This window comes from Ranitomeya imitator, chromosome 1, assembly GCF_032444005.1.
Source record: "Ranitomeya imitator isolate aRanImi1 chromosome 1, aRanImi1.pri, whole genome shotgun sequence".
NCBI lineage: Eukaryota > Metazoa > Chordata > Amphibia > Anura > Dendrobatidae > Ranitomeya > Ranitomeya imitator.
In genome coordinates, this window is record NC_091282.1 from 657205112 (window position 1) to 657230098 (window position 24987).

The following is a 24987-nucleotide window of genomic DNA, read 5'->3' on the forward strand; positions in this document are numbered from 1 at the left end:
TGGGGGATTTTAACTACCTGGATATTAACTGAGAAAACAGAGACCTGCAAAACCCATAAAGGCAACAGGTTTCTGCTAATAACCAAGAAAAATTATCTTTCACAATTGGTGCAGAATCCAACCAGAGGAGCAGCACTTTTGGACCTAATACTATCTAATAGACCTGACAGAATAACAAATCTGCAGGTGGTCGGGCATCTAGGAAATAGCGACCATAATATTGTACAGTTTCACTTGTCTTTCGCTAGGGGAACTTGTCAGGGAGTCACAAAAACAATGAACTTTAGGAAGGCAAAGTTTGACCAGCTTAGAGATGCCCTTAATCTGGTAGTCTGGGACAATATCCTCAGAAATAAGAATACAGATATTAAATGGGAAATGTTTAAAAGCATCCTAACATCCTGTAAGCTGTTTATACCTTGTGGGAATAATAGGAGAAGAAATAGGAAAAACCCAATGTGGCTAAACAAAGAAGTACGAGGGGCAATTAACGCTAAAAAGAAAGCATTTAAACTACTAAAGCAGGATGGCACTGTTAAAGCTGTAAAAAAAACTAGAGGAAGAAAAATACTTTATCTAAAAACTAATTAAAGCTGCCAAAAAGGAAACAGAGAGGCACATTGCTAAGGAGAGTAAAACTAATCCCAAACTGTTCTTCAACTATATCAATAGTAAAAGAATCATAAGTGAGAGTGTAGGCCTCTTAAAAAATTGTGAGGAAAGAATGGTTGTAGATGACGAGGAAAAAGCTAATGTATTAAACACATTCTTATCCACGGTATTCACAGTGGAAAATGAAATGCTATGTGAAATGCTAAGAGACAAAGAAAACCCTATATTAACGGTCACCAATCTAACCCAAGAAGAGGTGCAAAACCAGCTAAATAAGATTAATATCCCCTTCATGACCCAGCCTATTTTGACCTTAATGACCTGGCCGTTTTTTGCAATTCTGACCAGTGTCCCTTTATGAGGTAATAACTCAGGGACGCTTCAACGAATCCTAGCGGTTCTGAGATTGTTTTTTTGTGACATATTGGGCTTCATGTTAGTTTTAAATTTAGGTTGATAATCTTTGTGTTTATTTGTGAAAAAAATGGAAATTTTGCTAAAATTTTGAAAATTTCGCAATTTTCAAATTTTGAATTTTTATTCTGTTAAACGAGAGAGTTATGTGACACAAAATAGTTAATAAATAACATTACCCACATGTCTACTTTACATCAGCACAATTTTGGAAACAAAATTTTTTTTTGCTACGAAGTTGTAAGGGTTAAAAGTTGACCAGCGATTTCTCATTTTTACAGCAAAATTTACAAAACCATTTTTTTTTAGGGACCACCTCACATTTGAAGTGAGGTGACACCAAAAGTGACACCATTCTAAAAACTGCACCCCTCACGGTGCTCAAAACCACATTCAAGAAGTTTATTAACCCTTCAGGTGCTTCACAGCAGCAGAAGCAACATGGAAGGAAAAAAATGAACATTTAACTTTTTAGTCACAAAAATTATCTTTTAGCAACAATTTTTTTATTTTCCCAAGAGTAAAAAGAGAAACTGAACACCAAACGTTATTGTACAATTTGTCCTGAGTACGCCGATACCCCATATGTGGGGGAGAACTACTGTTTGGGCGCACGACAGGGCTCAGAAGGGAAGGAGCGCCATTTGACTTTTTCAATGAAAAATTGGCTCCAATCTTTAGCGGACACCATGTCGCGTTTGGAGAGCCCCTGTGTGCCTAAACATTGGAGCTCCCCCACAAGTGACCCCATTTTGGAAACTAGACCCCCCCATGGAACTTATCTAGGTGCATAGTGAGCACTTTGAATGCCCAGGTGCTTCACAAATTGATCCGTAAAAATGAAAAAGTACTTTTTTTTTACAAAAAATTTCTTTTAGCCTCTATTTGTTCATTTCCACATGGGCAACAGGATAAAATGGATCCTAAAATGTGTTGGGCAATTTCTCCTGAGTACACCGATACCTCATATGTGGTCACAAACCACTGTTTGTGCACACGGCAAGGCTCGGAAGGGAAGTAGCGCCATTTGACTTTTGAATGAAAAATTAGCTCCAATCGTTAGCGGACACCATGTCGCGTTTGGAGAGCCCCTGTATGCCTAACCATTGGAGCTCCCCCACATGTGACCCCATTTTGGAAACTAGACCCCCCAAGGAACTTATCTAGATGATTAGTGAGCACTTTAAACCCACAGGTGCTTCACAAATTGATCCATAAAAATGAAAAAGTACTTTTTTTTCACAAAAAAATTCTTTTAGCCTCAATTTGTTCATTTCCACATGGGCAACAAGATAAGATGGATCCTAAAATTTATTGGGCAATTTCTCCTGAGTACACTGATACATCACATGTGGGGGTAAACCACTGTTTGGGCACACAGCAGGGCTTGGAAGGGAAGGAGCGCCATTTGACTTTTGAATGAAAAATTAGCTCCAATCGTTAGCGGACACCATGTCGCATTTGGAGAGCCCCTGTGTCATTAAACATTGGAGCTCCCCCACATGTGACCCCATTTTGGAAACTAGACCTCCCATGGAACTAACCTAGATGTGCGGTGACCACTTTAAACCCGCAAGTGCTTCACAGAAGTTTATAACGCAGAGCCGTGAAAATAAAAAATCATTTTTCTTTCCTCAAAAATTATTTTTTAGCCCGCAATTTTTTATTTTCACAAGAGTAACAGGAGAAATTGGACCCCAAAAGTTGTTGTCCAGTTTGTCCTGAGTACGCTGATACCCATATGTGGGGGGTAACCACTGTTTGGGCACACGTCGGGGCTCAGAAGGGAAGTAGTGACGCTTTGAAATGCAGACTTTGATGGAATGGTCTGCGGGAGTCATGTTGCATTTGCAGAGCCCCTGATGTGCCTAAACAGTAGAAACCCCCCACAAGTGACCCCGTTTTGGAAACTAGACCCCCCAAGGAACTTATCTAGATATGTGGTGAGCACTTTGAACCCCCAAGTGCTTCACAGAAGTTTACAATGCAGAGCCGTGAAAATAAAAAAATCATTTTTCTTTCCTCAAAAATGATGTTTTAGCAAGCAATTTTTTATTTTCACAAGGGTAACAGGAGAAATTGGACCCCAATAATTATTGCCCAGTTTGTCCTGAGTACGCTGATACCCAAAATGTGGGGGTAAACTACTGATTGGGCACACGTCGGGGCTCGGATAGGAAGTAGTGGCATTTTGAAATGCAGACTTTGATGGAATGGTCTGCGGGCGTCACGTTGCATTTGCAGAGCCCCTGATGTACCTAAACAGTAAACCCCCCACAAGTAACCCTATTTTGGAAACTAGACCCCCAAAGGAACGTATCTAGATATGTGGTGAGCACTTTGAACCCCCAAGTGCTTCACAGAAGTTTATAACGCAGAGCCGTGAAAATAAAAAAATAATTTTTCTTTCCTCAAAAATGATATTTTAGCAAGCAGTTTTTTATTTTCACAAGGGTAGCAGGAGGAATTGGACCCAAATAGTTGTTGCCCAGTTTGTCCCGAGTATGCTGGTACCCCATATGTGGGGGTAAACCACTGTTTTGGCGCACGTCGGGGCTCGGAAGGGAGGGAGCACCAATTTACTTTTTGAACGCAAGATTGGCTGGAATCAATGGTGGCGCCATGTTGCGTTTGGAGACCCCTGATGTGCCTAAACAGTGGAAACCCCTCAATTCTAACTCCAGCACTAACCCCAACACACCCCTAACCCTAATCTCAACTCTAGCCATAACCCTAATCACAACCCTAACCCCAACACACCCCTAACCCCAACACACCCCTAACCCTAATCCTAACCCTAATCCAACCCTAACCCCAACACACCCCTAACCACAACCCTAACCCCAACACACCCCTAACCATAACCCTAACCACGAGCCTAATCTTAACCCTATTTCCAACCCTAGCCCTAATTCCAACCCTAACTCTAATTCCAACCCTAACCCTAAGGCTTTGTGCCCACGTTGCGGAATCGTGTGAGATTTTTCCGCACCATTTTTGAAAAATCCGCGGGTAAAAGGCACTGCGTTTTACCTGCGGATTTACCGTGGATTTCCAGTGTTTTTTTGTGCAGATTTCACCTGCAGATTCCTATTGAGGAACAGGTGTAAAACGCTGCGGAATCCACACAAAGAATTGACATGCTGCGGAAAATACAACACAGCGTTCCCGCGCGGTATTTTCCCCACCATGGGCCAAATCCGCACCGTGTGCACATAGCTTAATTCTAAGGTTATGTGCACACGATGTGGAAAACGCTGCGGATCCACAGCGTTTCCGCCCCTGCGGGTCCGCAGCAGTTTCCCATAAGTTTACAAAAAACGCTGCTCACATGCTGCAGAAAAAACTGCGCGAAAACGCAGCAGTTTACATTCCACACATTTCACTTCTTTCTGCGGATTCCGCAGCGGTTTTACAACTGCTCCAATAGAAAACCGCAGTGAAATCCGCAGAAAAACCGCGGTAAATCCGCGATAAATCCGCAGCGGTTTTGCACTGTGGATTTATAAAAACCGCTCCGGAAAAATCCGCAGAGGACCAGAATACATGTGCACATTCCTAACCCTAACCCTAACCGTAGTGGAAAAAAATTTTTTCTTTATTTTATTATTGTCCCTACCTATGGGGGTGATAAAGGGGGGGGGTCATTTACTTTTTTTTTATTTTGATCACTGTGATAGGTTTTATCACATTGATCAAAATGTACAGGGAACGAATCTGCCGGCCGGCAGATTCGGCGGGCGCACTGCGCATGCGCCCGCCATTTTGGAAAATGGCGGCGCCCAGGGAGAAGACGGACGGACACCGGGAGGCCCGGTAAGTATAAGGGGGGGAGATCAGGGCACGGGGGCGTCGGAGCACGGGGGGTGGCATCGGAGCACGGGGGGAGCGGGCAGGAGGACGGGGGAGCGGAGCACAGGATGGAGGGGAGCGGAACATAGATCGGAGGGCGATCGGTGGTGGTGGGGGGGTACAGCAGTGTTTCCAGCCATGGCCGATGATATTGCAGAATCGGCCATGGCTGGATTGTAAAATTTCACCAGTTTTTTAGGTGAAATATTACAAATCGCTCTGATTGGCAGTTTCACTTTCAACAGCCAATCAGAGCGATCATAGCCACGGGGGGGTGAAGCCACCCCCCCTGGGCTAAACTACTACTCCCCCTGTCCCTGCAGATCGGGTGAAATTGGAGTTAACCCTTTCACCCGATCTGCAGGGACGCGATCTTTCCATGACGCCACATAGGCGTCATGGGTCGGATTGGCACCGACTTTCATGACGCCTACGTGGTGTCAAAGGTCGGGATGGGGATATAGATAAATCTCCGGGTCTGGATGGCATACACACACGAGTACTAAGAGAACTAAGTAATGTAATAGATAAACCATTATTTCTTATTTTTAGGGACTCTATAGCGACGGGGTCTGTTCCGCAGGACTGGCACATAGCAAATGTGGTACCAATATTCAAAAAGGGCTCTAAAGTGAACCTGGAAATTATAGGCCAGTAAGTCTAACCTCTATTGTTGGTAAAATATTTGAAGGGTTTCTGAGGGATGTTATTCTGGATTATCTCAATGAGAATAACTGTTTAACTCCATATCAGCATGCGTTTATTATGAGGAATCGCCCCTGTCAAACCAATCTAATCAGTTTTTATGAGGAGGTAAGCTATAGACTGGACCAAGATGAGTCATTGGACGTGGTATATCTTGATTTTTCCAAAGCGTTTGATACAGTGCGATACAAGAGGTTGGTACACAAAATGAGAATGCTGGGTCTGGGGGGAAATGTGTGTAAATGGGTAAGTAACTGGGTCATCCACCGGTGCCAAACCGACTTGATACAGCAAAACCCTTGATTTTGACCCCCTTTGGGCACTATCGGGATAGAAAATCTCAGAATCGGAAATCGGCTTCGGAGGAATGGAAGCTCACAATTCCCAGACCCGAGGAAGAGACTGGAGTCGTTTTTCCCCCAAAAAACGAAAAAAATTTAAAAAATTTTTTTGAACATCTAACTATTGGACTGTCTTCGGGTGGCCTGGTCCCCGGCCCCTCTCTTTCCTGGGATTCTACCAATTCGGACTTGTGTATTTTTTGTATTTTTTTATGTCTTTTTGTTTACTCTCTGAGTATCAGGTCCTGGTGAGATCTGACACGTCGTGGTTGGTCGTGTTCATGTCTCTTGGTCCAACCTAAGTGCGTAGATCCGTTTATTTCACTAGTATTTCTCACCTCATTGAGCATGCACTACCCTGCCCATTTACATATTTTGGTTTGGGGGCAGAAGTTTGTGCATGCATCGTGGGTGAGATTGAACATTATTTCTTGTTGACTAATAGCCCAAATAGGTGATATATTCTGTCATAATGTAATATAGTCCCTCCCTCGTACCAGCATTTCTTGGTGGGCTTGGTTATGTATGTCTGTGTGGGTGTCTGTGCCCTGGCCAGGGTTGATATTTGCTGGCATGTATGGGATACTTCAACTTGTGGGTTATATGTGGTTTAGAGGTGTTATAACGGTGGATGGGATAAAATGGGCCCCTGCTTTGTGCGTAATGGGTTAATTACCCTTGCAGCCAAATATGGGCTTTGTTGTGGGACATGTGGAATCCAATGATGGATCCTCATCTGATCCACACTTGTGGTATAGTGTGAAACCCTATTGGGATTCGATATAGACATATATGTCTCTCTTTTTTTGTATATATATCGCCATGCCGTTGGATGCCGGTTATGTGGGGAGATTATTCCTAAATCCTGAGCGCTTGCACAACCTGTGGTTATTTCAAATTTGCAAAAATCCCCCTCCAGTGGGGTGGGAGGGTTGCGCGTGTGCCCAGGAACTGTACCGATAGTGTGACACCTGTACAAGGTGTCACTGCCTGGATAAATCATGGCCGGCAAGCGCGGGTGGTCTCCATGGCAACCTCATCTGAATCGGAGGGGTACTGCGCATGTCAGGTTTATTGCGCACAGCCCTCTGGGTCCTCTTCCATTCAGCGCCTGCGCAGTCTATCGGCCAGGACGCCGGTTTGAACCCCCGACGCCGCCATGCCACTTCACAGCTGAGAGGCGCTTCCTGTGTGATTTGTTTACTATAAGTACTGGGGAACAACGTAAGTAACTTCAGAGCGATCTTGAGGAAGACGCCTTGAGCGTCGATACGCGTGGGTCTGAGTACCCACACAGCTTCATTATTTTGACACGCTTGCTGTCTATGGTTATTGGCATAGGTTACCGCACTAGGGCTAGGTAAGACCCCTTAAAGTATCCCTTGGAGGTGGATGTAGTGGGATTAGTGTCTGTATATCTAGTTTCTTCCCTACCCACCTTTACTTGGGCATTAGTTCTTATATGGTACCAGGCTCCTAGGCCTTTTTTTGGAGTGTATATATGGGGTGGGTAAGAACTGTCAGTAATAGGTGTGTTCTTATGCCTAATTATGGTAAAATTCTAGATTAAGCTGTGTGGGATATTGGCATATTTGCAGTATTTATGCTATATATTGTATTTATGGACCCTTTAAGTCCTTTCTGTTTTTAGATGTTTTTAAATGTTTTGTTTGCGTTGTTCTTTGAATAAAAGATTTATTATATTGCTATAACATGTTGTGGTGATCCCAATTTCTGTGCATACGCTTGCTCTTCTTGTTGTATTATATGGCTTAGTGATAGAAAGGTGGTTATAAATGGTATATTCTCTAACTGGGTCTCTGTGACCAGTGGGGTACCACAGGGGTCAGTGTTGGGACCTATTCTCTTCAACATATTTATTAACAATCTGGTAGAGGGTTTACACAGTAAAATATTGATATTTGCCGTTGATACAAAACTAAATAAAGCAGTCAATACAAGAGAAGATAGTATTCTGCTACAGATGGATCTGGATAAGTTGGAAACTTGGGCTGAAAGGTGGCAGATGAGGTTTAACAATGATAAATGTAAGGTTATACACATGGGAAGAAGAAATCAATATCACCATTACACACTGAATGGGAAACCACTGGGTAAATCTGATATGGAGAAGGACTTGAGGATCCTAGTTAATGATAAACTTACCTGGAGCAGCCAGTGCCAGGCAGCGGCTGCCAATGCAAACAGGATCATGGGGTGGATTAAAAGAGGTCTGGATACACATGATGAGAGCATTATACTGCCTCTGTACAAATCCCTAGTTAGACCACACATGGAGTACTGTGTGTTTGAGAACCGGTGCTCAGAAAGGATATAATGGAACTAGAGCGAGTACAAAGGAGGGCAACATAATTAATAAAGGTGATGGGGGCACTACAATACCCAGAGAGATTAGCAAAATTAGGATTATTTAGTCTAGAAAAAAGACGACTGAGGGGCGATCTAATAACCATGTATAAGTATATAAGGGGACAATACAAATATCTCTCCGAGGATCTGTTTATACCAAGGAAGGTGACGGTCACAAGGGTGCATTCTCTGCATCTAGAGGAGAGAAGGTTTTTCCACTAACATAGAGGAGGATTCTTTACTGTTAGGGCAGGGAGAATCTGGAATTCCTTGCCTGAGGAGGTGGTGATGGCGAACTCAGTCGGGGGGTTCAAGAGAGGCCTGGATGTCTTCATGGAGCATAACAATATTATATCTTACAGTTATTAGGTTCTTTAGAATGACGTAGATCTGGGGATTTATTCAGATGGAATATAGGCTGAAATGGATGGACAAATGTTTTTTTTGGCCTTGTTAACTATGTTACTATGTTACTATGAATTCACATTTTTTCGAGTTTAACACAGAGATCGTTTTCTAGTAGGCATTACAGGACTAACTGGAAATGTATGCGATTTTCCTCCAGGGTATCTGAAAATATAAGAATGTCATCAAGATAAACAACAACAAATTGGTCCAAAAAATCTCGAAAAAACATCATTGATGAAGTGCTGAAAGGTGGGAGGAGCATTGCTAAGGCAGAACCAGATATTCAAAATGTCCGTATCGAGTTCTAAAGTCGGTCTTCCACTCATCTCCCGGGCGGATTCGTATGAGATTGTAAGCCCCTCTGAGATCGAGTTTGGTAAAATGTGTGGCAGAACGTAGTCTCTCCAGCAACTTAGGGATTAGGGGGAGTGGATAGCGATTCTTAATGGTAGTTTTATTGATTTCTCTATAATCAATACATGGCCGCAGGGTTGAGTCCTTCTACAAAAAATAAGGGTGCTCCAGCTGGCGAAGAAGAAGGTTGAATAAAGCCTTTCTCTAAATTTTCGTCTAGGTATTCCTTTAATACTTTTAATTCTGGCTCAGAAAGATTGTAAATTCGTCCAAAAGGAATTGACGCTCTAGGAAGTAATTCAATGGGACAGTCATAAGGACGATGAGGAGGCAGATGATCGGCTTTCTTCTTACTGCAGACCTTACTGAACTGCTGGTACTGAGGTGGTAGTTTATCATCACTCTGATGAGAAATCTCAGAAATTTGAATTTGGTTGGAAGCAGATACATTAGCATGGCAATTGTTCTTACAGTACTGAGAGGGAAATGAATTGGTCCTTGATGCCCAGTTGATAGATGGGTTATGAATTGAAAACCAGGGAATTCGTAGAATAACTGGAAATTTTGGAGGTGAAATAAGATGAAAACTAACCGCTTCATGATGATTCGGCTCCATACAGATTTCCAGTTCGATTGTCTTGTGAGTAACAGGTCCAGAAAATAAAGGTGATCCATCCACCATTTCCATATCAATGGGCATGGATTTAGTCTTACTTGCAATATTATTGTCAAGTGTGAATTGTAAGTCCATGAAATCCCCTCCGGCTCCAGAATCTAACAAGGCAGGGCATTGTATTTTTTGGCACCCAATTATGATCTGTATGGGAACGACAAAATGAGATCATGGTGACTGCTCTTTGCCTTTATCTTGCAATATGGACTAGATGGTCTGCAGAACTGGGTCTGGCCATTCAAAGAGGTCTAAATCACTTTCAGCCCTGGCATTTGTGATGGCTATGGTCCTTTTGTTAGGACAGTTGATGGCAAAATGTCCAGTGCCCCCACAATAGAGACATAGATTCTCTGTACACTGCCTCTCCTTCTCTACTGCAGAGAGAGGTTTACGGATTACATTGATTTGCATAAGTTCAGGAACAGTTTCCTTTTCCTGTTGCTTTTTTAATGCTGATTGAGTAAAGGAGTAGTTAGGGGTGTTTCCAAGCACTCGTAGTCTTTCCTTTCTTCGTTCAGTGAGTCTCTGATCAATTCAGATGCATAGCTGAATAAGGCTAGATTCACACTGCATTGTGTGAACCCGTTTAACGGACTACGTTACACCGCGGCATAACGCGGTGTAATGTAGTCCGTTAATGCCGCCATTGCTTGTAATGGCGAACGCATCGCTAGCGCACGCCCACATAGAGCGTGCACTAGCGATGTGCCGTCATTTGAGTGACGGACCTCGAACGCTGCTTGCAGCGTTCGCGGTCCGTTCCTCACTAGTGGAGATCGGGCATCTGTGCTAGCGGGATCGGCAAACGCGATCCCTTTTGGGACATTGCGTTAGCGCAGTCCGTAGCGCTATGCGCTAAACGGACTGCCCTAACGCAATGTGAACCTAGCCTAAAGCCCTCCAAATTATCAGAAGTCTCAACCCTTGCCAGTTCATCTTTCATTAGCTCTGATAATCCTCGTCAAAATTGACTTCTCTGGGCATCCAAATTCCATGTGGTGTCTGCCACCCAGCGGCGGAATTCGGAGGTATATTCAGCTACAGAGTGCTGCCCTTAAAGTAGGTTATGCAATTTGGTTTCAGCTGTAGCACAACGATTTGGATCATCAAACACTTGGTCCATAGCAGTAACGAAAGTTATGTGGCGTTCTTCTCCACATAAGGTGAGGCCCATGCAAGAGCCTCTTCAGTCAGGAGATTAATGATAAACAGAAACCTTTTCCTGTCACTGGTAAATGGAGAAGGATGCATCTGGAAATAGATACGGCATTGATTTAGGAATCCACGGTAGTGATAATGATCTCCACTGAACTTTGCAGGCAGCAGCTGTGTTTGATTCCGGGCCTCATACTGGCATCAGTTCTATATGCGGTACCGCTGGAGCGTGGCTCCGCTCCATGGTGGATGCGGGGTGAGGAGTCGGTATGCTCTGGCCCAGTCACCTGTTCTCGGCTAGGCCGCACTCATGCAACAGTCACTGGTCTCGCATGCAAGTCACCTCCCGGAACGGAGGTTGTCGGGTGCTGATGGCGTGCTGAGACGCTGAGGGAGCGTGACTCCCTCAGCATCTCGGCACGCCATCAGTGCTCCAGGCAACATAACGTGCACAGTGTGGGCACATCGTATGCCCAAGCAGCTTACTCTGCTCCCAGTCACGGTCTCCATTACTGCCTCTGAAATTTGCCTCTACATATATTATCAGCATACTCATGCATCTGATTAAATGTCCAGATCCTACGCTCCAGATAAACTTGCTCTGAGGAAGGTCCACAAAGGACCGAAAACGTTAAGCAAGATACGAGCTACAGCTGATCTGTTTGTCCAGATGCAAAATAAATGACTTTATTTTCTACAAGCATTATTGAGTGCCAAACTTTTTGATACAGTTGATTTAAGGGGCTGGAAACCCTACTTGAGCACCTCTACTCCCAAATCTATAGAGTGCCGTGTATCTTGTTCTAATTGCATAGGTCAGTCCGGGCTAGAAAGCTCTCCCCAATGCACCAATGGTGACAGTTCCAACAGTTCCGGAACCAGTGCAAGACAGGTACCCCTGATCCAGTTTATCTTCTTACACATCGACTGTGGCAGCAGCAAAGAGCACTGATGCAGTATGTCATGTCATATAGCCCGAGCTAACGCTGTACGGTCGTGGCGCATAACATGTTTATAGAGTAGGGACAGATTAAGGACCTCTGCACCCTTCTGCACAGTTTTGAAATGGCTACTAAGATAGTCAGCACTGATGATGCCGTCATCAGCATCATTATTACGGTCATCTATATGGAGCAGACTTTGAATAACCTACGGGAGAAGGTGCTGGTCCCAGAGGAAGGGGAGGAAGCAGAGGAGGATGCAGACAGGATAACATTGTATTAAAGTTCCAGACTGTTGTCACATAGGTGGGTGCCATGGGAGGGTGGATTACTGCAAATGAGGGGGGCTGGTGATACCAGGCAAACTGTTAGTGAAGGTGCAAGAGCCAAGAAACAAATGGAGAAGGAATAGATGATGGGCAAGCAACTGTCAGGAGATGAAGAGGATAATCATCCCCTCTCTGTTGTTCGTGGTTGGCGGGAGTGGACAGAGGTTTGGACCTCATGAAGGAGCCCGACATATGAGTGCTATGAGTACATAATAAAAATCAAGTGTCAATCACTGTAAAGTCAACTTATTACATTATTTTGCACAAATTTAAAAAAAAGGTTGGAAATTTGGTGTAACAGAATTATGCAAATGAACAATGGCTATTCTAATCTGATGCAATTTATGGCATCATGTACTGTATAGTACATGGCGTAATATACATACAGGAATTATTGTACTAGTCAATAATATATGTTCTATAACTGTTGTGAGAGGTTTATCTGAGTCTTTAATCTATTATACCTGACAAATAATAGTATTATAAATGCCAACGTCTTCCACCAGTGGCTCCTTGTACCATTTCTATACTGCAGGTTGCATGTTTCATCTGATAAATGTCCCCAATGTGTTTTCATGTTATTTTTCTTTATTAAAAATCCCAGAATAGTAATAATATTGGCAGATGATATTTCTTACAACCTCCATTTCATGACATGGAGAGAAGTGAAATGAGGAGATAAGACAATTAGTAGTAGAGATATTACATATCAAGGTACAGTCATCACTTAAACAATGGTACGGGGCATAAAATAAAATACATTCATATCTTCTTCCCCATACATCTTCGTTCTGTACACGTCTCGTCTTCTACTCACCGTAATTCCTCTATGCTGCAAGCTGGACTAGACAGAGCCTCCATCAAGTCACTGAAGTGCGGACCAGACAGATCATTATCAGACAAGTCAAGTTTCTTTAGGGAACAGTTATTTCTTATTACATAAGCCAAATGGATGCAGGCAGTGTCTGACAGATTATTACCATCCAATCTGTAGGAATAAAAAGATTTAAGTGACAAGTCCCTGAAAGTGTTAGAAAAACAATCTTTAGATTTTGACGGTGGATAGAACATATGTCACAACTCTGTTCTTGGGTGTCCCGAGACAAGGTAATACGAACAGGGATAGTGAAAGATACCAATCATACAAATGTGCACACACAAACAACAGAGAAATGCACTGGGGAGTGGAGGATGTGGTTAAAACAAAGTAGAAGAAGAAAGGGAATTACACACCCAAAACCTAGCAACAGTCACAGCTAAATACACCAAATGCCTTCCCAAATAACCACCAACAACATCCAGCCATGCAGCAAAAGCTTGCTCTGACAATGAATGCTTGCCAGGGCCCAGATTATATAGGAGATGGGAGTTGCTAGCAGTGAACAGTTGAGTGCCTTAATGTCACGCACAGTGTAGGAAAGACTAAGTGCAACATGAAGGGTTAAGGGGAAGGGAACCCAACACTAGGGACCGGGGTGTGGAGTCCCCTAGGCAGATGTCACTTCACCCTGTCTGCCCTAAGCATCTCTATAGAGGTTCCGCACCTATAAAAACTCTAGGCATTCGCAGATGTCTAAATGTCTAAATGAAGTCGTGTGCACATATCCTGACAGTGTCCATACCCTTCAGCTACTAGTTAAGACCCCCATTCATATTAGACTAAATTTGGCCAAACTCGCCAATGTCAATAGGTTCTGCTGACAGTTTAATGTATATGGGGTTATGACTAATGATTATCAGGGAAGATAAGAATCCAGCATGTCCAATTTCAGACTGTAAATCCTTTTGTTTTCTAAGTAATAAGCTGCAGCCAGAGATGTCCAACAGCGGATCACAGAGAACAGGAACACTTGGCTGAGCAATCCTGTATATAGGAGAGCTGGGTGACATAGCTGAATGATCGGAAGCTGTTTATAGTGTATGGGGGCTTTAGTCAATTTCTTGTCCAGGTGACAGACATTGAGACAGATGTATTTTTAGTCCAGCACACTAAATGACGCATGTGGAGGCATCCGCATACATTCGCATGGCCTGCGTACCCAATGTTAAAGATAGGTACTCAGGATGCATGCCGACGTAGCTGAATGGAAGAGGTGCTGCAGTGGGCGAGGCTTAATGGAGGAGCTATGTAGCCTAAAACAAAAACAAAACCACCATCAATACAGTAATACATCACCAGAACTACCATCAGTGCAGTAAAGCATAACCAGAACCACCGTCAATAAAGTAATACATCACCAGAATCTCCATCAGTACATGAATACATTACCAAGCTTAATGCAGCAATCAATTGTAGTGTCAGGTCAGCCTAAGTACAATTGTATCGCATTAACCTACAACTTCCAGTATGCCCTTAACAATGGTAAGCAGATGCTTGAAGTTGTTGTTAGCAGCCACATCAGAGTGCAGACCATACTGGAATCACAGTACTGCTTGGTCCTAGGAAGGAGCTTTATTAAACATTTAAAAAGTAACTTAACTTTTGGAAGATATCCTACATGTGTCAGATTCCATTAATTCTCAGCAGATTGGTGAGAGTCTTAAGTTGTCTCAGTGTGGAGAAGTGGCATAATGGGGTGGGACCTGAGACCCCCATCAATTACTCAAAAGACCCTTAGAAAGCAACAGCTCAGTAGACAGGTGCAAACTCGGCTTCATGAAAATGGCCGCCGCGATCTCCATCTGCGCACGCGCGGCATCCCGAGGCCATTTTCCTGAAGCCCCGGGCAGCAGAGGACTCCATATGCGCACGCGCGGCCTCAGGACGATGGCCGCCCCCACAGATCACCAGGGAAATAGCGCAGATCGCGCGTTTTTTCTTCTCCTGCCCAGTGGATTCAGAAGATGGGCATGCACAAACCACTACGCCACCAACGGAAAGATATGCAAGATCTGGGGGAAGAAACAACGATGTCGCTACACCCATATGACCTGACCAGCCTGATTGACAGGCGAAAACAGCGACTTTGGTAAGTTATTTCTGCAGCATAGGTGGGGAATCAGGGTACACAAAATACACTATAGTAACGCACAGCTCAGGCCCTATTTAACAGTATTTTTATCTCGTACTGAAAAAACGGGGTGACAGGTTCCCTTTAAGAGGGAAGTAAGCTGGATATTGTGTCAGTGTAAGAACAAACGGTCATGAAACATGTAAACTTATCAGTCTGATGGTTTCCGGGCTGTGGAAGCTTGAAATCCCATGGTGGCGCTGTAAATGACGCGTGAAGTCTCTGGCCTGATCCTGAAGAAAGTTGATGCACTGTCTCCTAACAGAAGTGCGTATCCTGGCTCTCCGGGGCGAGGTCCTGGGTCACCGAAATAACATCCGTGCTGCAAAGTAGTCTGTGGTACCGCCGGAATATGTCTCAGTTCAATGGTGGAGGCTCTGCATGATTCACCTGGTCAGACTTAGGCCGTGCACTCAGGCAGTCAGCAGAATGGTGCGGGATGGATTCCCAGTGACAAGGGTGAGTAGGCACACAAGTATACATTCCTCACAGTCAATGTGCACAAGGACTGGGGAGCTGCAGAGCAGGCCTGTACTATCGTAAATCAACCTTCTCCTGCTGCCCACTCTGTCTTCCTGACAAGTATACCATCCCTTTTATCCCTGACATGCCCCCTACAGTTAAGTGCAAAGGTCTGTCCAGGTCAGAAAGCTGGTGACAGCCCTGATAGTTCTGGAACCGACATGAGAGAGGCATCACCGGTCTGGTCCATCTTCCTACACTCCCCCTCTCCTTTTGCTCGCCATTCCACTGGCGAGTGTTCTTGTAAAACATGTGGGCAGTCTTCTTTTTCTTGGACAGTTTGCTGCCAAATAAATTGGTCCTGATTGTATTGATTGGGTGGTATTCCAGCTGTTGTTCATTCAGAGTACCGTAAGTCAGAAGGAGAAGTTGAGTAGCCTTGGGTGGTCGAGTCAGGTTGCATAGGCGAGGGCAGTAGTGCGTCCGTTCCCACTGAGGCAAATTTTTCGGGAACTTCAGGTACTTGTTCCTTCCATAGATCTTCAGGTGGCCATTCAGAATTTTCTTCCTCTTCACAATCTACTAAACTGGTGAAGGTACTTCAGGTACATCTTGCATCTCTTCCACTTGATCAGGATCCTTTGACAGACAGGGCCGAAGCATATTCCAGTGAACTATATGAGTAGCAGAGTTTTCTTCCCCTTCAGGCTGAATTTCGTAGACAGGCCCTTCAGAGCTGATACAGCGTTTCACCCGGTATGGGTTTTTCTCCCACCAGTACTCTAGCTTGTCTCGAGGATGTTTTTCTCGTACTAGTACATGGTCCCCAACCTGGAGATCTATCCCCCGCAGCGGAGTTTTTTCTGCATGCTCTAATTCCTGGAATCTGGTCCCCACTAGGTGATGCAAAGTCTGTAAACAATGGCGATGTTCTCGAACCCAGGTGGACACCCCCATCCGCTGGTTGTCCTCCTCTGGATCCTGCTCCAGCTCAGTAATCTATTTCCCTGAATGACTAATTAGCAAGGTATACAGAGTATAACCGGTAGTTCAATGGGTCCGGTTGTTGTACACCCACATTAATTCAGCTACGAACTTGGGCCATCAGGTCTTCCGGTCTTCTTCCAGTGTTGTCAACATTTGAATTAGGGTGTGGTTGAAATGTTCACAGGGTCCATTTCCCTGAGGATGATACTGTGTTGTGCGAGACTTCTCAATCTGGTACAGACGGTGCAATTCTTCCATCACTTTCCCCAGAAAACAGGCTCACTGGTAAGAATGAATTTGCTTTGGGCAGCCGTATACTTGAATTAAATTTTAACAGATGGCATGCCCGGCAGATTCAGCAGTTTGATCACGTGTTGGGGTCAGGACAGCGAACTTCATGAAGTTGTCCATCATCACCAAACAATGCTCGTACCATTGATGAGCTGGCCCAATAGTCAGATAGTCTATCATAAGCACATCCAGAGGGCCAGATGTCACATTGGAGCTCTCTGCTCAGGTGGTTTCACCAACTCACAACTCCTACATCGCCTACAGGTCTCTTCCACTACGGCCTTCAGTCGAAGATGATATATTAATCGCTGTAACCACTGAAAGGTTTTCTTTTGGCCGAAGTGTGCTCCCCCCCTCTCATGCACCACTATAGCCACCTTAGATAACAGCGTCTCTGGAGTTACAACCTTCCAGGTGACACCTAGTTGCCATTCTAGTTGGACCTTCCGATATAGCAGTCCATTTATCATTTGGAGTCTTTCCCATTGTCGAAGAATCCGCACGGTCTCCGGGGACAGGGCATTTCTCTCTCCGTGATTGGGAAGTTGCTTAGACATCACCGAATGTCTTAGTTGGGCAAGTTCCCCATCTTCCTGCTGTAACCGTACCCACTCATAATGGGATCATCCCAGAACACCCTCCCTGGCCAACACTTGCACTTGTTCCTGCTTAGCTCCCACCATCCTGGCAGAATCTCGGAATCTGGGGATCTCCTCATCTTCTAATTCCTCATCCCTGTTTCGACCTGGTCATCCATGTTTCACTCTGGATAAGGCGTCCGCATCAGTATTCTCAGCCCCTCTTTTGTAGGTGATTTTATATCGAAACTTTGCCATTCTAGCCACCCATCATTGCTCCAGAGCTCCTAGTTTTGCATTTTTCAAATGAGCCAAAGGCTTGTTATCGGTACGAACCAATACTTTAGACACGTATAGGTATTCCACGAACTTCTCCGTCATAGCCAACACCAATTCCAGCAGCTCTAGCTTGAAGGAACTGTAATTGTCGGGATTTAGTTCGGAATCATGAAGGGATCGAAGAGCATAGGTGATCACCTTCTCTCTCCCGTCCTGCATCTGTGACAGCACAGCCCCAAGTTCATGCAAGCTTCCGTCGGTGTGGAGAATGAATCGTTGAGAGAAGTCCGCATAAGCCAACACAGGTGCTTCTGTCCAGGGCTGTATTTGCCACTAGGCACTGGAGGGCACGTGCCTAGGGTTACCGGGCTGCAGTGGGCGGCACCAAGACAGGGAAGATTTTTTTTTTTATTTTACCTACTTTTCTTTAACCTCCCCTCCGTTAGATGATCCAGGAAATCTCTGTTGTCTTTTTTTTTTTTTTTTTTTTGGGGGGGGGGCACATTCATCCATATTCACCTCGATGCAGGGACCTGACTGACCCATGAAGTAGTGGCGTCACAATTTCCTGGGTCAGAGAGAGGTCCCTGAATCCAAGGTTCTGCAGCGTCTGTGCATGTGATGATGATGAGATGAGCTCTCACTGCAGACATCACAGCGGAGGAGGAGGAAGACGACATGGGAGGACACAGTAGCAGGTGAGCGCTCACAGAGCTGAAGATGATGGGAGACTGGTGACAGGGCAGGCTGTGTTGTATACTGGTGAACAGGGAAGGCTGGTGAGAAAGGGAGACTGCTGCTATATACTAGTGAACAGGGGAGGCTAATGCTGCTATATACTGGTGACAGGGGAGACTAATGCTGCTATAAACTATTGACAGGGGAGGCTAATGCTGCTATATACTGGTGACAGGGGAGGCTGCTGCTATACACTGGTGACAAGGGAGGCTGGAGCTGCTATATACTCGTGACGAGGGGAGGCTGATGCTATATACTGGTAAAGAGGGAAGGCTGCTGCTGCTATATATTGGTGAAGAGGGGAGGCTGCTCCTATATACTGGTGAAGAGGGCAGGCTGCTGCTGCTATATACTGGTGAACAGGGTAGGCTGCTGCTATATACTGGTGAACAGGGGAGGCTGCTGCTGCTATATACTAGTGACGGGAGGCTGCTGCTGCTATATACTGGTGAACAGGGGAGGCTGGAGCTGCTATATACTGGTGAACAGGGGAGGCTACTGCTGCTTTATATTGGTGAACAGGGGAGGCTGCTGCTGCTGCTTTATACTGGTTAACAGGGAAGGCTGCAGCTGCTATATACTGGTGAACAGGGGAGGTTGCTGCTGCTCTATACTGGTGACGGGAGGCTGCTGCTATATAGTGGTGAACAGGGGAGGCTGATGCTGCTATATACTGGTGAAAAGGGGAGGCTGCAGCTATATACTGGTGAACAGGGGAGTTTGCAGCTGCTATATACTGGTGAACATGGGAGGCTGCTGCTGCTATATACTGGTGTAAAGGGGAGGCTGTAGCTGCTATACAGGTCCTTCTCAAAAAATTAGCATATAGTGTTAAATTTCATTATTTACCATAATGCAATGATTACAATTAAACTTTCATATATTATAGATTCATTATCCACCAACTGAAATTTGTCAGGTCTTTTATTGTTTTAATACTGATGATTTTGGCATACAACTCCTGATAACCCAAAAAACCTGTCTCAATAAATTAGCATATCAAGAAAAGGTTCTCTAAACGACCTATTACCCTAATCTTCTGAATCAACTAATTAACTCTAAACACATGCAAAAGATACCTGAGGCTTATATAAACTCCCTGCCTGGTTCATTACTCAAAACCCCCATCATGGGTAAGACTAGCGACCTGACAGATGTCAAGAAGGCCATCATTGACACCCTCAAGCAAGAGGGTAAGACCCAGAAAGAAATTTCTCAACAAATAGGCTGTTCCCAGAGTGCTGTATCAAGGCACCTCAATGGTAAGTCTGTTGGAAGGAAACAATCTGGCAGAAAACGCTGTACAACGAGAAGAGGAGACCGGACCCTGAGGAAGACTGTGGAGAAGGACCGATTCCAGACCTTGGGGAACCTGAGGAAGCAGTGGACTGAGTCTGGTGTGGAAACATCCAGAGCCACCGTGCACAGGCGTGTGCAGGAAATGGGCTATAGGTGCCGCATTCCCCAGGTAAAGCCACTTTTGAACCATAAACAGCGGCGGAAGCGCCTGACCTGGGCTACAGAGAAGCAGCACTGGACTGTTGCTAAGTGGTCCCAAGTACTTTTTTCTGATGAAAGCAAATTTTGCATGTCATTCGGAAATCAAGGTGCCAGAGTCTGGAGGAAGACTGGGGAGAAGGAAATGCCAAAATGCCTGAAGTCCAGTGTCAAGTACCCACAGTCAGTGATGGTGTGGGGTGCCATGTCAGCTGCTGGTGTTGGTCCACTGTGTTTCATCAAGGGCAGGGTCAATGCTTTATGGTGATGAAGATTTCATTTTTTCAGCACGACCTGGCACCTGCTCACAGTGCCAAAACCACTGGTAAATGGTTTACTGACCATGGTATTACTGTGCTCAATTGGCCTGCCAACTCTCCTGACCTGAACCCCATAGAGAATCTGTGGGATATTGTGAAGAGAAAGTTGAGAGACGCAAGACCCAACACTCTGGATGAGCTTAAGGCCGCTATTGAAGCATCCTGGGCCTCCATAACATCTCAGCAGTGTCACAGGCTGATTGCCTCCATGCCACGCCGCATTGAAGCAGTCATTTCTGCCAAAGGATTCCCGACCAAGTATTGAGTGCATAACTGAACATTATTATTTGATGGTTTTTTTGTTTGTTATTAAAAAACACTTTTATTTGATTGGATGGGTGAAATATGCTAATTTATTGAGACAGGTTTTTTGGGTTATCAGGAGTTGTATGCCAAAATCATCAGTATTAAAACAATAAAAGACCTGACAAATTTCAGTTGGTGGATAATGAATCTATAATATATGAAAGTTTAATTGTAATCATTACATTATGGTAAATAATGAAATTTAACACTATATGCTAATTTTTTGAGAAGGACCTGTATGCTGGTGAACAGGGGAGGCTGGAGCTGCTATATACTGGTGAACAGGGGAGACTGCTGCTGCTGTATACTGGTGAACAGGGAAGGCTGCTGCTGCTCTATACTGGTGACGGGAGGCTGATGTCGGGGTAGGCCAATCCTGTACTGCAGCAATTTTCTCCTGGGACGGTTTCACTCCTTCAGCAGAAATGACGTGACCAAGGTACTCTATTTGAGTGCAAAACAGATTAGATTTCTGAGGTTTTACTTTTAGACCGTATCTTTGAAGGCGACAACACCTGTTCCAGGAATCTCGAACAGTGCAGGCATTGAGTTTACAGTAGTATACACAGAAATGCAGAGTGCCATCCTTCTTTTGCACCAGCACAATGGGGGCGGCCAACAGACTTTGACTCTCTCTAATGACGCCCTTCTGCAGCATCTGAGTTAGCATACCTTTCATCTCTTGATATAGTTGTGGCGGAATTTGTCGATACTGCTCCGTTATGAGTGCGGCATTACCAGTCGGTATCTTGTGTGTGATTGCCATAGTGCAGCCAAAATCATCCTCATGGCATGCAAACACGTCTTGATATTGCCTCAGTAGAGCTTCCACTTGCTGGATCTGTAGCGGAGTAATGTCTGTCAGCTCAGCCCGCATTTGTTCCAATATTCAACACCCTTCCCGGATATGCTGGGGTTCCCGTGTCAGAGACGTACCTAGAGCGCCCGCTAGGACCGTGGGGTACTCGATACCGGGCTAGTTTATTAAAGGGATGTGTCATGGTGGCAGTGACCTGGTCTGTGGCCCTGGGCGTCCAGTTAAAGGGGATGAATGGAAGTGGAAATAAAGTCTAATGTAGTAGTGTTCATGACGCCACCTGTGGTTAAAGGGGTCCACTGGCTCCTTCCTCGGCTACAACGAGGCTTTTAAGGGGTCTATCATGCCCGTTGATCGCTCCCAATCAAGGGTCTTATCAGGGTGTCCTCTGCTACCGGGGCAGGGTCGGTCTCCATACCTTCCACCGCTGTGTCTCTGGTGCCAGACTCCTCCGTAGTGGGCTGGGATACTGGAAGCTTGATCATCTGCTGCTCCCATATCTTCTCCGCCACGCTGAACCAGGACCGCCGGAGCTGACAGCATAGCTCCTCCACCTCGGTTTCAAGAACCTCTGGGTTCATTGTTGATGGCTGGTCATATCTATTCTCCCATTGGCTGGGGCAGCTTCCTGCTTCCTCCCCATCCTCTGGGTGACCTCCGCTCGCCATCTTGCCGACTGGGTTCTGTGCCGCACATTCCTGTTGTTCCCATGTTCTCTTTTGTGGGCGGTCCCTTCTCATTCACTTTTAGTAGATGGACAGATCTCTCTGACATAGTAGTATCGGTTAGGGGTGATCATGGCTTTCATGCCTTTCCTTCAAACTCCGCCCATGACAACACGCCCTGCTTTTCCTGCACGTCACATGGTGCTGCAATGGTGGCAATTGCCCAGTTCAATGTTTTGTTAAACACAGTCTTTGAGGCGCACAAGACCCATTTTAATGGGCTGGTCCATCCTGTTCGTGACACCAAAATGGAGCGCCCACAAGGACCATGGGGTACTCGGTACCTGGCCAGTTGCTTAAAGGGATGTGTCACAGCGACAGTCACCCAGTTCGTGACCCTGGGCTTCCAGTTAAAGGGGATGAATGGAAGTGGAAATAAAGTCTAATGTAGTAGCGTTTGTGACACCACCTGTGGTATTCGGCCAGGGGTGGCCGACGCTGCTTAAAGGGGTCCACTGGGGATGATGGTATTGCAGCAGAGGTGGTATAGCTCCCCACAGGTAGAGCTTAGTCCCCAGGGCTCCCGATGCAGTTGATAAGGATGATAGTTGGTGAAGTGCAGGAAAGAATTGGAGGACACAAGGTTGCAGTCTCTTCACCTTTCAGGTGGACACTACCGCATGGCAAGCAACTTGAGCTCTTTTACAGGTGTCCCTCTCTCATGGTGACTCCGGGCTCTAATCTGCTGCTGTGCCTTCAGGTGTAATTGTGGCCAGGAGACTTGGAATCTCCTGCCCGCCGGTTTCTGCTGTGGGGCATACAGTTCCCGCACAACCTTGGACTTCCGGCCTCCAGTTTCTGCATTCAATACTGGGGGTGAAGTCACTCGCAGCACCACTCCCAGTATCTCTCTCCTCCTGTGCTCCTTCTCCCTTTACTGTCTCCTACAATCTCCTCTAACTACTCCTCCAGCCAGAATATATATAGGGAAGCTACCCTGAAACCATATCTAGCGCTCTCCCTTCTGGCCTGGAGCCAGAAAAGTGTTGCATGTAAGTGTTACCTGTTAAAGGGGTTCTTTCTCACTTCCAGGCATAGCATCACCCTCCCTGCAAGGAAGGCAATACCACTGTGACAACCGGATTCCTGGGGTGTCACATATCCACAGCCATGGTCCAAGGGTCTCCTCGCTTCACTGTCAACTGCACGGCCTGAGGTGGTATCACTTCTTCTGGCATGCCCATAATTCAAGCCACTTCACTTCTGTGAGTTAGCGTGATGTTACCTTCTCCCAAATTTACACAGCGTACTGGGACGTCCCGTCACGTACAATGGTGTTCATGCCACAAGGAGTCTTGGGGGTAGTTGTTCCATAGTAGCTGGTTCGATCTGGATCTCAACCCCTTCTAACGGGGTACAAGCCCATACAGGCAGGGTAAGCATGGTCTGTCCTGGTGGCAAAACGAGTTTAGCAGAGGCTGGAACAATCACCTTTCCCAACATTGCTCCGCCACTGGAGGATTCCTGAGCTTGAGCCACGTTGTAACAACTCTGCTGGCATCACGGCATGGCCTCACATCTCTCACACAATCTTACCCACTGCTCCAGGCCATGATGTGGTTTCTGTTTCATGCCAGCTCCATGTTCTGTGTCTCTGCTCTGTGCATGCTTCATGGCTATGTGTATAGGGGGCCAGCGCCTGAACTCTCTGGTTCTTATAGGAATCAGGTGCATCTCTCTAATCAGTTCCTGACCAATTACCAAGAGGCCTCCTGTATATAGTGCAGCTCCACCCTGTGGTCTGGCCCTGTGCACCTTACTCCCTCAGTCAGTTCTTAGCTGCTGAGGTGCCAGGTCCTGTCTCTGTTACTCTCTCTTGTCTGCTACCCAGGGGGGCGTTGTACCCTGGTCTGTGTCCTGTGTAGCCACTCAGCGGGGCTTCGTACCCTGGCCTATGTCTGCCACCCAGAGGGGCATCATACCCTGGCTTGTGTCTATGTCTCTGTGTCTTGTCTCGTTCCTGACTCTGTCTTAGTCTAGTCCTATTCCACTGTCTGTTTATATCTGTCTTGGTTTGCCTTTTCTGCTCTGTTCGCCACTGTCTGTGGCTCTGCTTCTCTTTGCTCAGTTCTACCACAACCTGTGCTTCTGTGTCTCTCAGCTTTTCCCTCAGCTCTGCTCTCTGTAACTTTGCACTGCTCTCTGACCTTGCTTTACACTCTATGGCTTTGCTCTCAGCTCTGCACTCAGACCTTGCTCCGCACTCTGTAGCTTTGCTCTGTGGCTCCGCTCTTTGCGGTTCTACCTGGCTCCGCTCTTTGCGGTTCTACCTGGCTCCGCTCTTTGCGGTTCTACCTGGCTCTGCACTTTGCGGTTCTACCTGGCTCCGCCTCCTGCGTTTCTGCATTTGCCTCCGTCTCCGCTCTTGGCTCCGCCTCCAGCGTCTCCGCTCTTGGCGTTACCTCCAGCGTCTCCTCTATTGGCGTTACCTCCAGCGTCTCCGCTCTTGGCGTTACCTCCAGCGTCTCCGCTCTTGGCGTTACCTCCAGCATCTCCGCTCTTGGCTCCGCCTCCAGCGTCTCCACTCTTGGCTCCGCCTCCAGCATCTCCGCTCTTGGCTCTGCCTTCTCCTTCTCTTCTCTTAGTTCCACCTTCTACTCGTACTCAGCCTCCTGCATTTCTGTTCTTGGTTCTAGTTCTTGTGCTTTCGCTCTGCATCCGCTCTTGCAGTCTTTCTCTACTTGTTACTTAGTACTCCTGTCTGAACAGGTTCCTACCTGTTTCACATACCTGCCTGCAGACCGGTCCCTACCGGTTCTTCCTATGTTCCAGCCGTACCCGCCTGCCAACCAGAGAGCCAGCCGTGTCCGCCTGCCCGCCAG

General features: G+C 45.9%; 1 protein-coding gene across 2 annotated transcripts in view; it reads right to left on the reverse strand.

Annotated features, from left to right (window-relative positions):
• Positions 1–24987, reverse strand: part of LOC138639649 (NACHT, LRR and PYD domains-containing protein 3-like) — a 515752-nt gene that overhangs the window by 356062 nt on the left and 134703 nt on the right. The window contains exon 7 of one of the 2 annotated variants that reach the window (XM_069728772.1): positions 12972–13142. The exons of the other annotated variant lie outside the window; for it this stretch is intronic. Coding sequence (XP_069584873.1) covers positions 12972–13142 — 171 coding nt within the window. The remainder of the gene's footprint in view (positions 1–12971; positions 13143–24987) is intronic. 2 annotated transcript variants of the gene reach the window in all.